Source organism: Spermophilus citellus (genome assembly GCF_964194105.1).
Source record: "Spermophilus citellus genome assembly, chromosome: 8".
Classification (NCBI taxonomy): domain Eukaryota; kingdom Metazoa; phylum Chordata; class Mammalia; order Rodentia; family Sciuridae; genus Spermophilus; species Spermophilus citellus.
Window position 1 is genome coordinate 28,702,547 of NC_138189.1, and position 15,904 is coordinate 28,718,450.

Below are 15,904 nucleotides of genomic sequence, written 5' to 3' on the forward strand. Positions count from 1 at the left end.
CCATATGTAACTATATCCAGTTTTGACAACTATCAATTTTTATAGCTGGTCTTATTTTATCTATATCCCATTCCTATACTTTGTTTTGAAACAAACAGGACATCATATTTTTCTTTTTCATTCACAAATATTTTTAAGAATGCATATTGCCAGTTCTGGAATCCATATTTTGTTGTGTCAAAGCTGAAAAGGATTTGGGCTTCATTAGTGTGTTGAATTTGCAAAACTGAGCTGAAGAGTTGGGTTGTGTGAACTAGCTGTATCCCCGTGATTAATCTATTCTGTACACAAGAGCAAGGGGTTTGGGAACGCCCCTCCTTTGGTCACCTAGTAACTTTTCACTAGTCAACAACAAGCTGAATAAGCTATTATGTTGCAGGAAAGTGCTTGGCTAGCTGACTTGGATCTTCTCCTAGATTTTAGAAGAAATAACCATCACCAGGTTTGAATCAGCTAAACCTCTAGGCTTTGCTGGCAGGAAAGAGGCATATTATTTTTGGAGCATAAAATGGATACAGAAGACTTGGGCTCAGGTAAACTAGGCCAAATATTGAAGCAGATTTGGAGACAAAACCAAATGCTAAAGCAGGCACTCCTGGGTGATGACCTCTGTGTGGGGCCTGGGGCGGCCACCTGGATGGCCACAGTGGTCTTTCTGGGTCAGGAACTCAGTGGGGCTCTTCACCAACTGTTGGAGCACACTGCAGGGACCCTGTGTTCCACCTGCCAGCAGCTGTATGTGCTGCTTGACAAGGAGAATGCATGTATCTGGAGGCAAGGTAAGTATCTTTTTGATTTATTCCTTTCTCTAAGAAATATTGATAGGACACTATCTAAGAGATGCTACAAGCAGACTAACAAGCCTATGGTAGAGTCTCTGTTTATAAGGGACTGGCAATAGAATAGGGGCAATATGGTAAGACAAATGTATAATAATGCAAGGAAATGGCAAGTTGGTCCCACTGGAGATAAAAGACTGAAGTCTTATCTCTTTGGAATCAGACAGGATCCTATTTTTAGGTGATAAATTTAGAATTTTTCCAGAAAAGAAAAAACCCCAAAAACAAAACATGATATTTGAAATGAAACTTCAGTAATGAAACTTCAGTAATGAATTGGAATTATGTAGTTAGAACCTTGAGAATCTTGAGGTATTATTAACAGGATACAAGGCTTAGAGGCCTAGTTTGGGGCAGAGAAAAGCAGTTTTTCTATATTGGAATATAACATTCTATTTCTAGAGACATTTGAGCCAGGATAACTAATTACAAAAGAACTTGAAGGACTGGGGTGATGTGGGATAGGAAACTGGATCCCCCCACACCTATGGGGCAAGTTCTTGGGAACAGGCCCAGTTATAGATGCTGAAACATACAGTGAGGCATGAAAAATGTGGCATCTGATGAATACAATCTTAGACAATAGCAGTTACTCTACCCAAGAGTATAGGTGGCATCCTGAAGTCCAGCTGTAAATAATAGTGTCAAGCTACAGGGGCAGTCTCAATCCATCAGGAAAGCAGGGTGAATATTACTAAGAAATTCAGTCTAGAGGACAAATAGTGAGCATCAAAGAAATCTGCCAAAGGCAACAGGGTCCAGGAGCTGTCAGCTGGAGCTCATGATGAGGTTTCCACTGTCTCTAGAGAACATCAAATATCTTAGGTAATATCAAGACAAGTCTTCAGCTACCAGAAAACAGGGAGTCCAAAATAAAGACAGGGTCTCAGGTAAAAGACAAAGAATAGGTTGTCAGAACTGGAGCCCAAAGATAAGCCCAGACTAGTGAAGGGATAATTTGGTGATGATTCTGAAAGCATCGATCTATGAGCTCTTAAATCACAAATTCCTTAGTTCAGAATCAAATCCTAAAAACCAGTGAGATGCTAAGCCCACTAGAAGTCATCAGGTGACCTTTGTCATTTGCAAGAAGAGGGATGTGCAGATCAGAGACTATTATGAAATGGGAATGGAGTGACAGATGGCATCAAATCAGGTCCTAACGAAGGTTTACACTGACGTAAAGAGGCTGGACTTCATTGAGCAACCTTTGAGCAGACACCGTAGGTTCCTGTAGGCATAATAAGAGCTGCTCTTTGAAGGACCAATTTGAAAATTTCTAATGACCACAAATCCAGTAGGAGAAATGGTATAAATCTAATCCTATGCTCATGGGAGAAAACAGCTCTTCCCCCAATATATCAGCAGAAAAAAACATAGCTACAGCATTTCTTCTCTCCAGGCCTCATTTGGAGTGTTTAGCTAATTTTAGGCTCATCATTTTGAATGGGTAATTGTTTAACTGTAGTAACTTCAGAGGCAAAGGAACAAATCTCAAAATCACACCAAAAGAGGAATGATTGAGGGAGTTGCCAACTTCAGTTCTTATCCCAGAGAAGGAGGTCACGGTATTTGTTTTCAAAATTCAAAGCATTTTCTTGAGCAAGAGAGATCAGATGTACTCTTTCTACCATGTTTAAAAGTAGTTTGTTTCTAGTTCCTAGAAGTGTTTAAAGTGTCAGTTGTGCAAATCAGCCTTTCTTCAGGAGGTTGGCTTAAGTACCCAGTAAGGGTCTTGGTAGGTTTCTAAGATTTTCTTGCCATATCTCATTGGAGAAGCATGATTTGGTTTAGTTTCATACTTATTCTTTTGTGTGTGTGTCTCTGTGTGTGTGTGTGTGTGTGTGTGTGTGTGTGTGTAGAAATTATTGCTTTCATAGAATGCCTCATGAAAATGAAGGAGCATTTGGGGAACACTGCTATGCTTCTAAAGAAAGAAGAAAAGGAGATGTGTAATTTATGCAGGATGCATGATGAACATACTCCACAGCAGACAATGACCACCATTCATGACCCCAAAGCAACAGACATTGCTGCAAGAGAGGAACTAAATGTCATAGAAACAGCTACTGTTTCTCCCACAAATGAGGAGGAAAGCCATTACACAAATCAGGTTCAGTTAAAAGAAAATAAAACACACATAAATTCTGAATTAGTGGAAAGAGAAAACAATGTGTCATTGAATGGAAATGTTACAGGGCAAGAAACATCACAGAACACCATGTTCCCAGATAATGCAGAAAATGAAGATGATAAACAAATAGGACACGTGACTGCTGAGAACATAAATGGCAACAAGGAGGAGATTCATGACATAATCCAGATAACAAAAAGAGAAATTCAAGGGACCTCAGAAAGCCAAAGAGAAGAGATTACCACATCCTCAACAACACAGGATATCTCCAGTAAACTTGTGAATAATCTTCCCAGTGACTCAGACAGTCTAAAGCAAAAGAGTAGCATAATGGAAAAGGAGTAAGTAAACACAATGTGAGATGTGCCTTTCAATATCTACCTGTTTCTGTGTTTTTGTAGTTAGGAAATGTCTTCGCCCATTTGGGTTACTATAACAAAATAGCACCAAGTGGGACCTTTTAAACAACATAGTTCTGGAAGCAGAGAAGAGAGAGAAGGTGTTGGCATATCAGTGTGTAGTGAAGACTTTCTTGTTCATAGATGGCACCTTCTTGCTGTGTGTGCACATGGCGGAAGGAGTGGGAGTGTTTTGGGGGGGCCTGTTTTATGAGGGCAATAATCCCATTCATCAGGATTCTACTTTCAGGACCTAAGCATCTTCCAGATGGCCCCACCTCTTAATACCATTACCTTGGTTGTTAGGATTTCAACATATGAATTTTAAGAAAGTACAATCATCAGAACCATACCAACATATATGTTATTTATACATGAATACAATTTTACATTTCCATGTCAGATCTCTAACACATATTATACATCAGTAATTCAGGTTAAATTCCCCCCTCAGAAATTGGTGTGGCTGCCATTACTTATATTATTTGTTTCTTACAGTTTTAGAAAACATATGTATTAAATGTTTCTTTAAAATAAGAAAGAATTAACTAGATGAGAAAGTAATAAAAACAACTGTTCAAATCATTACTTTTTGAATTGTAAGAAAAAAGTAGAAGATTGCAGAATGTTAAAAAAATTAAAAGAACATTTTCTAGCCTCTTATTTATTTATGTTTTTTGTGACTTCAAGAAAATCACCATAATTTTTTAATCTGTGTCTTTTGAACTCTGGAAACTCATGGATAAGCCTTGGGAGGTTTTTAAATTTGATTCTGTATGTTCATGCCAATTTTATCTCCTTGGAAAAATTTCACAGTTCTCATGAGACTCTCTAAATGTCCATGATTTAAATAAAGGGAAAAAGGTTTATGAATCTGATGTATTTTTATGAATTATATCCCCTTCACAAAACTGCAAGTATCCTTTGTCTAGATAGAACAAAGTATCCACAAACCATAATTTCCCAGATAAACAATACCCCTAGAAGCAATAGGGACTGGGGGGTGACCACTTGTTTTGGGAATTAGATAGACTTGATTTTTATTTTCTGTTTTATTACACACTATTTCTGTGACCCTGAGCAATTTGCTCCATTGTTGACCTCATTTTTCTTGTTTGTAGAAATAATATATATTTCCTGGGTATATTTGATAAGGTCAGAGGAGAAAATCATGGAAAGGGCCTACCACCATGCCACTCTGTAGGTGTTGGTGCCCAGCTAAATGTTAGTGTGCTATTTCATTTCACCCTCAGCTACCCTCACTTTCCCTGCCTCCTCCTCACTACCTCTCTTCACCTATCCCCTCCACGTCACTGCTATGATGTATTGATTCTCTTTCAGATAAATTTACAGTACCATTTCCAGGACAACATCACTAACAGAGTTGGGGATCTTTGGCAAGTCAATATGCTCACGTTGACCCTAGTTATCTATGAAATGAAGAGGTTTGGTTAGTTTTGCTGTGATGTCCCCACAGTCAGACTCTAATGAAGTGTATAGATGACTCATTCAATATATGAAAGACTGTTGTGGTTTGTAAGAATTACTGTCCCTGCAAACCAACTGCTACAGTTTTTAGCATGTGGTTACCCATCTCAGTTGAGAAAAACATCAACACTTTATATCCTCACATTCAGAAATGACTCAAAATATCAGTTAGTGAGTCATAGGCCTGAACCACTCCCTCTAACACCTCCTTTAGGTGTTCCCCAGTTAGTGATTTCCTCTTTATGGCATCCAAATCAATTGTGCTTGGCTTGCGTGTTTAAGAAGATGACTATTCATTCCAGTCTCCCAGGCTAGGAAGCCATCACACCACATAAAAGTACATGTCATAAACAAAACCTTTCTCAGAATCTGCTGTAGTTCCTGTATGGTTACCTTTCCAGAAGAACCCTATCTTCTTCAGAGTAGCTGTCCTGGTGTGTACACAAAGGAGAAACAAGACTAGAATAAACCAACAAGATTATTTTAGACTAGAGACTAGATAGTATTTTATTAGGGTTGAGGAGAATGGGAAGCCTTTGTAGTTCTCCTCATCCTACTTCATCTGTTGATTGGGAACCCATAGCTCTGGAAGAAGAGTGCACTGAGAGAGTGTCCAGACACAGAGGTGGATTATTCCTGAAGTCACTGTACCCTCAATTGAACGATGTTCATTTTATGAATTAACTTCATCACTATCACTAGAGAATACTCTAGCAGACCAATGCTCTGTGTAATCTTTTGTTCCTTCTCACTTTATGAGTTCAGAATTATAAATATAAATAAATGACCCTCTCTGTAATATGAGCATCTTTTTTAGATTTCTGCATTAAAGTGCCCTTTAAAATTCTATATACCAATAATATCAGTACATATATTGGTACTGATACATACCAATATGTAAAATATACTAATAAAATTCTATATACCAAACCCAGATAAGATTATTTTGTAACTGTAAAATATTGCTGTGCTATATATAGATCCTTTTATTTCTCTTTACCTTTGCTATGTTTCAATCATTTCCCTAGTACAAAATGACAAATAGAAGAAGAGGAGAAACTCAAGTTGGTAATTTTAATAGTGATCTAATAGTTACTGAGTACCCAGCTTATGCTAATTCATTACTATAAGAAGTTTAGATGTTTTGTCTCATTCAGTCTTCACAACACATGATTATGGATGAAGCAAACAGTACTTTGGAATCATTTGAGGAAGTGTAAGAGTTGAGTTTGAGTTATTGTGTTAAAGATGGATGGAGCCAATTATTGGTTCTAAAATTTACAACCTGTGAGATATGTAGCAAGCTAAATTTTCTTTCTTTTCTTCCTTCCTTCTCCCTCTCCCCTTCTTTCCTTTCTTTCTTTCTTTTCAGCCTCCATCTCTATTTTGTGGTGGTAAGGATGGAACCCAGAGCCTCACATACACGAGGCAAGCACTCTACGGCTGAGCTACATCCCCAGCCCTGTGTTTAAATTTTATAACCCTGATTCCTTGTCTGTAAAATGGTGACGATAGTAGTCCTCATCTGACACAATAGTTGTGAAGATTAATGAAATTATGTAGACTTAAAACCTGGTCCACAGAAAACATTAAGTTTTAGCTATTTTAATAATAATTATTGATGTCTATGGTCATACAAATAGAAAGTGACTGATCTCAAGTTTGAGTTTAAATCTATAAGGCTCTAAAAGTCTTTGGTAATTATAATAGTTAAAATGAGAAAAATATTGTCAAATTAAGCTTTTGGAATGATTATTTGAGGATTGCAAACAATCTGTTCCTAATTACTACTGAATTCAATCTGAACCATTCTCAATCTTTCTAAAAAAAAATAGAGTTCACATCACTCTTTGATCTAGTGTGTTTATACAATTATAATACCTTGTACACAAGTACTCCCTTACCTTGTAATGTGGGAAACCATTTAGTAATTAGTTCTTGGTCTATCAAGAAGCATTAGCAATCTTCAAGTTCTTATTATGAAGTAAACGATACTAAGAAATAAATCAATCACATAAATAACAATAGTAGTCACATTAGTAAACAATAATTATGGCTAACATATAGTATAATGCCTTCTTTCAAATTACTTAATATATAATAGGTCACTTAACCCACAGTTTTCCTATAAGGTAGATATCATTTAATACTACTTTATAGTTAAGGAAACTGGCATAGACAGGTAGAGTACCTCTCCCAAGGTCACATGTTTTATAAGGAGAACTGAGGTTCATACCAAGGCAATATGCTCTAGAGTTTGTGCCCTCTGCAGAAAGCTACAAAGTACATTTAAAAATAATAATAATTGGAAAAATGACATTCTGTTGTTTCTGCAGGTATCTTATGCTGAGCGAGGAGTCTGACCCCCAAGTGTCTTGCTACATTACAGCACCATCACGTGTCCTACAGCAGCTGGAGTGCCGGATAGTTAACAGCATGAGTTGCTTAATAGTGAGTGATAATGAAGAGCTGGTTAGCAATGTCATCTCCATTGAATGCTCAGATAAGGAAGAGAGAATTCCATTTCCAATATGCATTGCAATTCCATTTACTGCACGTTACAGGGGAAATTACAGAGACATCATGGTGAAAGTGTCTGACATAAACCTTCAATCAAGTTACCTAACCCCAAATTCACTAGAAGGAATGAGAGGAAGTTACAAGGTCAGAAAATCCTTGGCTACATTTGCATTTGCTGTAGGGCAGACTAATAGATTATATTGTAGATATAATGGCTCCATTGATAACAAAGGGTGGATAGGTTTGTGCCAATACATTTATACTTTTTTGCCATCTATAAAGATCAGAGAGCAGAAATGACTTACCAATGTCAGGAATTGGGAACTTGGATCTAGGACTCAGCAAGTGTTATTTTTTTTCACCTGGGAAACAAAAGTGACATCATAGTTTAATTAACTTCATGCTTTAGCCTAGCTTTAGAATAGCATATCTAATGTGTTGGACCCTGGCTAAATTTAAGAGTGTTAAAATCCCCATGTGTTAATGACTTTATTTTTATCATTCATGAGTTTTAAACTATGCAAAAAAGGAAAAATTGTGTGTGCAGGCTTGTGTGTGCCTCCCTTGACCTAGTAATTAAGTCTATAAATGGAATTCAGCCTGCACATAGAAGATAGTGTGCATGGTGGTCAGTATTGGGGAAGTGGGGGAAGATTGGTGGGGTCTGAAATCAGGTTTCTATACTTTCTGGCAGCATGAACTTGTATAAATTAAAAACTCTTTCTATGACTTAGTTTCTTCATCTGAAAAATGAACACGATAATAGTGTCCACCTGATAAGATTGTAAGTATTAAGTAGACAACACATTTATGAGCCTAAGAGGAAACCTATAAATACAGGCTAGTTGTTAATAAATTCTCACTTTTCATTATTGACTCTACTGTAATAAATCTGAAACTCTCTATGATCACAAATTCATACGTTGCAAAGAAAGGATATACACAATTATTAAATTTAATACTGTAGAATTGATGGGGACTAATATTTGAGGTTCTTTTTAACCTATTAAAATATTCGTCTTTTCCACCTTTATGTAAGTGGAAAAGACAGAGCCTGGGGAATACATGTAAAAAATCTTTATAACACATCTCTATATTTTCTGATTTTGGTTTTTCCAAACTACAAACAAGATTATGCAATTGAATAAGCAAACAAAGCCTATTCTAATCACCCTTTCCAACTCATTCAACTAATTCATTTTATATTTAGTCTAGCAAGTCATTAAGTATGAAAGTCTGATCCACACTGCCCTTTATTAGACTTTTTAGTCTGGCCAGTTTGCGTGACTGCCACAGTAAAGTAAAATCTGCTCCCAGCATGTGGGATTTCCACAAAATGAGTTTGAAATTTGCTCAGTAAATGGATGATCAAAGCAAAAGAAAAAGAGAATCATGGTCTACCATGAAAAATAAAACCATATACTTTTCCTTTTGCAGTATTCTGATGGTAGTTATCCCTAGTTTTAGCTCAAGAAAACTTAAATCCTGGATTCTTTCCAGTTTTTTTCTGTGGGTCCTATGACATTTAAAAATTCTAATTCCTAAAAACCCTTTTTGTTGCCCAGTGTCTGCCAAATGTGTTCTCCTGGTTTCCAGGAGACTTTTCTTGCCTGTTTCTCACTATTTTCCCTCTGGCCAGTTGAGAACATTCATGCCTTGAATTTTCCCAACAATGAATTCATGCAGTGATATTGTGAAATCTCCTCCTTAGTCAGCTTTCAAATGATAGATTATTTTCCATTGTGATTGTCCTTGAAATGTTTGTGTGTGTGTGTGCATGATTATCCACTCATGCTAGGGCGGAGTCCGGCTGGTGTTTGGGGAAGCATGGATACACCGAATTACATCTAAGTCAGCCTCCTCATTTTAAGCTTTGGTGATTACATGAGGAGGTCATTTCGTTTTCATTTATGTACTCAGTTCTCTTTTGTGTGATATAAAAAGCTTGAATATGTGCCTGCATATATGATTACACATTTGAATGTCACTACATAAAAAAGAAACGCAAATGTATCCTTCTGCAGTCATCTGCTCCCACTACATGAAGAGAAATAGAGAAAATGACTTAATTTTGGCATCCTAAAAGATTCTGAGCTGTCAGAAGGACGAATTTGCTAACAGTACAGGTGCTCCAGCCTTTGAATAAACTACCCAAATAATGAAATTCTACTCCTCAGAATTCCCAAAGACAGGGCTGAATGTTCTGAATTAAAAAAAGACTAGTATTTAAAATCCATTCTAGCTAAAGGAGTCTAGAACTCCAGAAGCAATTAATATTTGTGAGAACACTGAATATGATCGCCTATCATACATGTACATTTGGGAGGATCTAATTTTAAAAATACATGGACTTTTCTTTTTTGTGTGTCATGCAATCTGAATTTGAGAAGCTTTTAGTTAGCTGTTTCTACTTTATCTCACAGAATAACCCATTTTCAGTTAATTGGATCATTCCAAATCCTGGTGATCATATTGACAACCTATGGGTTTTTCTGAGAGTTCACAGAGTGTGGACAGCATGTACTTCCCCAGACAGTGCTGTAGCTTGTTTTAACATCTGTAATCCACACAGGGAACCTGCGCGGCCGTGAAAGCTTACAAGTTGGGTATATTTTCAGTTGTGTCTTGTTTAAAGAGAGAGTCCTTTACAGTAACAAAAAAAGGCCTCACTGTGAAGTCAAGCGTGGATTCCCGAATATCCTTGAGTTACCCTCCGGGAGTTTTCAGCTCATCGGTGCTGGTACAATTAAAGGTAAATATGAGAAATCAATTAGCTCCTTCTCCTAGCTCTGCTGGCCCTAAAGATGAACAAGATGCAAATATTTCGTGTAACAGTAAATGAGTTTACTTGTTATGGATTAGCATGCAGTGATATCAGCAAATATGATGATTTTGAGCATGTTGAGTTTCACTCCCAAACAAATCCATGCTTTGTTTGAAAGGCCTTCCCAGCTGGTATTTTGCACTGTCTTGTTTATTATATTTATTATCAAACACAATGTTGAGTATATATGAAACAATTGATGGCAGATTTGTGGACATTTATATGACTCAAGATTTGCATCTGAGAGTATGACAAAAATAGCTAATCAATTAAAATATTTATTATTATGACTGTTTGATTTTACTTAATTATGAAACATTAGCCTTTTTTGAGTCAGAATTTAACATATGCAAACACCATTTTCAAAGAGTATAATGATATATCAGTGTCACTTTTTGAATATTTATTTCTTCAAATAATATTCCCTATTTTTCCAGGCTCAACTCATGCCCATATTTCTCCCAATTATTATCCTAAGTGCTAAGTGAAGCAGAAAGATTGGAGGAAAACATAATATGAATATTTTATTCATATTCTCCATAAATTTTGAAATTTTGGCATTATGTTATCTATTTTTATTATTAACCATTTTTATATGAGAAGGAAACACTTAAGTAAATATAGTCTTGTTTTTCTAGTTTCTAAAGATCACTTGATTTAATAATAGTTATAATTAGAAATTATATATAATGTCTCTTTTGTTTTCTAGGTCATTTTGTTGCCTACAATTTAGAGTGCTCCTTAGTTATTTATAACACAGGACAGGGAAGCCAGATTTCAGAAAGACTTTGTAAACAGGGATCCAGAGGCTGTTCTATAATATAAACAGTGTTGTTTCCAGTCCACAGTGGACACAGTAATGCATGAAGATATGTCCTGTCAAATTTTAAGAAAATGGCTTAGGAATTATATTCTGCAATATTCGCTAATGTTTTATATATTTTGCTTTTAAAATATAGAAATATAAACAGTGTTTTCCTTTGTTTAGATCCAACCAGTGGACCCATCTCTGATTGCATATTTAAAAGCACAGCAAGAAGCTTCCTACTCAGTACTGTCCACAAGTCCTCTGATTCATGTTCAGCACCCATCAACACATCCTTTCCAGAAGCCCGTTACTGTATTCCTACCTTGCTTTCCACACCAAGATAAGAAGAATCTTGTGTCGGAAAAAGATCATAAAAGAGCAATTACTGCCACAACAAACAGGATCACTCCTCTATATGTCTACCGGTGAGTAAGACCCCACTGTTGCTCACTGATAAAATGGTAAGCAAAGAAACTTAAATGATTAAAAACTGTAACAAAATGTCTTCTATTTAGAGATCAGTATTGAAATATTATGAAATAACTTTAATTTAGAGATAAAATATTATTGATCTACTAAAGGAAATAAAAATTTTAGTTCTAATGAACCCAAAGTAGGTTATTCAATGATTGATATAAAAAAAGATCAAATGAATGCTTCCTTTCAAAAACTTATGATGAATTACAAAGATGTGGCATACTGTTGTAATTATTGTATTTGAAAAAATCTTCTGTTAGTGTAAGGAAAAAAATAACCTGACTTTTTAAAAGAAAAGTTAAATTTGAATTAATATTTACCCTATAGATAAACCTATCTGTAGGTATAGTCTTTCTCCCAGTTTAATTGCTTAAACAAAATCTCCACCAATAAGTCAAATACATGTGTTAAGCTATCACCAAGAAAGAAAATACTAACAACAAATATAATATATGAATTAATAGCAATCTTGATATTATTTCCTATCTTTTCATTGAATATTTATCCTTTTGTTTCTAACAGAAAAGGCAGAGAGAGACTTTTCTTTAGTTGTGAAGGAAATATTTTTTTCTTTTAAAAACTAAATAATGGCTGTAGAAACTTACTTGAAACAAAAACTACTTTTAATTGGGGGGCTACTATGTGCCAAATTGATTATGTACATTATGTCGTACAATCTTATTTTATTGATGAGAAGACTTAAACTCAATGACATTAAGAACTCATACAAGTGCCCTAACAAGTGGGTAATCTTGACCTGGACTCACATATCTCCATTTCCAATCATGCCTTTTATTTAGCTATCATCCCTTTGGTTTGCGGCTAGCAAGGTTAGAAAGAAAGGGGTAGATTGTTTGTTCTTTGCTAAAATGTGTGCAGTTTAGGAAGCAGGCAGCAGTAAAACGTTGGAATGTGCCTGGGGGAAGCAATCAAGAGGACTCTGGTGTGAAGTATCTAGTGATATGTCTTTTGCTACCAAAATTATATAGATTGTGTGTAACCCAAGTGGTATTTTAGTTAGTCCATGTTCCTGCATATCGTGCTAAAGTGAGACTTTTAATCAGAAGAATTTTGGAGATTCCAGTTTAAAATATAGTGGTCTTAAAGACTGAAATTTATTCTCCTCCAACATTAATGTCTATACTTATATTTTTTTAAAAGATAAGAGTTTAAACAACCTTAAAAATGGATTGTAGTTGATTTATAACCCATTGCCAGAATCTAGTAAGTGTTTTTACTATTTATAGAGTGTATAGTAAGAATTAATACAAATAACTTGTGATTACCATGTACTTTACATTATAAAACAAAGCAACTCCATTGGCCTGAAAGATAACAAGAAAAACCATGTGTGTCTATATTTTCTGATTTATATATATCAAAGTGAATGCAAATTTACCTCTATAATCCATAAATACCATCCTTTATTCATTAATTATTCTTTTTAAAGCATTATAGTTATAAGTAGTGCTTGTATTCATTTTGACAAAATCAGACATGCTTGGAATTTTATCTTATTCCCGTTTTCCCCAACCTTTCCATGACCTCTTCTCTCCTCCTTTCTCCTTCCTCAACCCTACTGGTCTTCTTTTTGCATGTTTATTTATTTTTCATTGATACTTTACCTATAGATAAAGGTAAAATTCCCTGTGATATATTTATATTTGTATATAACATAATTTTATTAAGTCCATTCCACTTTTCCTCCCCTTTCTTGTCCCCCTTCCTTCTATGCTCTCAATCTCCTTCTATTCCACTGATCTTCCCTATATTCTGGTGGTATTCCATCCCTGCTCCACACTTTGTTTACTTGGTTCTCTTTGTTCTGCTCTAGCTTCTACATATGAGAGGAAACATATGACACTTGATTTTCTGAGTCTGGTTTATTTCACTTAGCATGATGTTCTCCAGTTCCATGCATTTATTGGCAAACCCCATAATTACTTTCTTTATTATGGCTAAGTAAAATTCATATATACTCTGGAGTTTTATATATGTATATATATACATACATAAAACTATTATATATAATATATATGGCTATTATATATTGATATGGCATTATTGTTATTGCAGGTTGATTTTGGTACTTTTGGATAAACATCAAGGAGTGAGATAGCAAGGTCATATGGTAGCTCCATTTTTAGTTTTTTGAGGAATCTCCATACTACTTGCCAGAGTAGTAGTTGTGCTAATTTGCAGTCCCACCAATAATGAATGAGTGTACACTTCCCCCCCACACATCCTTCTCAACATTTAATATATTTGTGTTTTTGATAATTGTCATTCTGACTAGAGCAAAATGAAATCTTAGTGTTGTTTTTATTTGTGTTTCCCTGAGTGCTCGATATGTTGAACATTATTTTACACATTTGTTGGCCATTTGTGTTTCTTCTTTTGACAAATGTTAGTTCTTTTGCCCGATTATTCATGTTAACTTTCTTGAGTTCTTTGTAGATTAATATCCCTTGTCAAAGACTTTTTCCTACTCTGTACACTCTCTCTTGACTCCCTTAGTCATTCTTCTTTGCTGTGATGAAGCTTTTTTAATTTGATGGCATCCCAGCTACTGATTCTTGCTTTTATTTCTTGAGTTTTAGGAGTCTTGTTGAATAAGTCAGTGCCTGCACCTAAATGATGGAATGTTGATTTTGTGTTTCTTTCTTTATATATATATATATATATATATATATATATATATATATATATATTGATTATTTAAAACATTACATAGCTCATGATATATCATCTTTCATACATTTGACTCAAATTGTGTTTTGAACTCCCATTTTCACCCCAAATACAGATTGCAGAATCACATCTGTTATATATTCACATTTTTACATATTGCCATATTAGTGACTGTTGTATTCTGCTACCTTTCCTATCCCCTTGTGTTTCTTTCTAACAGTTGCAAGATTTCTGTCCTAATTCCTAAGTCTTTGATCCATATTGATTTAACTTCTGTGCAGAGTGATAAATAGAAAGCTAGTTTCATTCTTCTACATATTAATATCCAGTTTTTCCAGAATCATTTGTTAAAAAGGCTATCTTTTCTCCAACATGTATTTTTGGTAACTTTGTCATGTATCATCAGATGGCTATAAGTATATGGGTTTGTCTTTGTGTTTTCCATTCTGTTCCATGTGTCTTCATGTCTACTTTGATGCCAATACCATGTTATTTTTCTTACTGTAACTCTGTACTGTAATTTGAGATTGGGTATTGTGATACTTGCTGTATCAGTATCAGTTTTCTTGCTCAGAATTGTTTTGACTATTATTCATCTTTTATTCTTCCAATGAATTTAAGGACTTTTTTTTTTTAGTTCTGTGATGAATGTCATTAATATTTTGGTATTTTTATGGCGATTGCATTGAATCTATAGACTGCTTTTAGTAATACATCTATTCTGACAATATTAATTCTACTTATCTAAGAACATGAGTGGTCTTTCCATCATCTTCAATTTCTTTCTGCAGTAATTTCTAATTTGCATTGTGGAGATTTTTCACCTCCTTGATTAGATAAATTCCCCAATTTTTTGTTGTTGTTGTAGATGTTACCGTAAAACAGATTTTTTTTCTGATTTCTTCCTCAGCAAAATCACTGTTGGAGTATAGGAAAGCTATTGATTTATCAGTATTGATTTTGTGTGCTATTTACTTTGCTGAATTCATTGATTAGCTCAAGAAGCTTTCTAGTGAAATATTTTTGGTTCTTCTAGATATAGAATTATGTTATCAGCAAACAGAGATAGCTTGACTTCTTTTCCTATTTATATCCCTTTAATTTTCCTCTGTTGCCTGATTGCTCTGGCTAGAGCTTCAAGAACTATATTGAATAGAAATGGTGAGAGTGGACATCCTTATCTTGTTCCTGATTTTAAAGAAATTGCTTTCCATTTTTCTTCATTCAAGATGATGTTGACTTATATTCTGTCATATAAAGTTTTTGTAATGTTGAGGTAAGTTTCTTCTATCCCTATTTTCTCCAGAATTTTTAAAATTCGAACCTTACAGTTACACATAATAGTTGGGTTTATTCCAGCATTTTTCACATGCATGGGTGCTGGATTTTATCAAAGGCTTTTTCTGCATCTGTTGAGATATAGTCATATGATTCTTATTCTTAATTCATTTTAAGTGGTAAATTACACTTATCCACAAATACAATTTTTGAGTTATGAGTTCATTTGCCCCTTCTTTTCTATAGTTCCACATCTGTCACAAATAGCAGGGCAGAATATAGAGAGAAGTTGGAGGCATTGTATTGAATTGTCAGGAATGAAACTCCCACAAATGTACAGATAGAGGCAAATGCAATAAGAGCCTGGTAGAAACATGTCCTGGAGGTGACATTTTTTCACGAACTCATCCTATTGAAAACCTCAGAAACCTAGTCAGCACATGTAGG

At 35.0% G+C, this 15,904-nt stretch overlaps 1 protein-coding gene across 1 annotated transcript in view; it reads left to right on the top strand.

Moving 5' to 3' along the window:
• Positions 1-508: 508 nt before the first annotated feature.
• Positions 509-15,904, top strand: part of DTHD1 (death domain containing 1) — a gene marked incomplete at both ends in the record, with an annotated part of 58,728 nt that continues 43,332 nt past the window's right edge. Inside the window, 5 exons of the mRNA XM_081304147.1 lie at positions 509-779; positions 2,702-3,314; positions 7,196-7,523; positions 9,952-10,131; positions 11,192-11,436. Of these exons, the coding sequence (XP_081160273.1) occupies positions 509-779; positions 2,702-3,314; positions 7,196-7,523; positions 9,952-10,131; positions 11,192-11,436 (1,637 nt within the window). The remainder of the gene's footprint in view (positions 780-2,701; positions 3,315-7,195; positions 7,524-9,951; positions 10,132-11,191; positions 11,437-15,904) is intronic.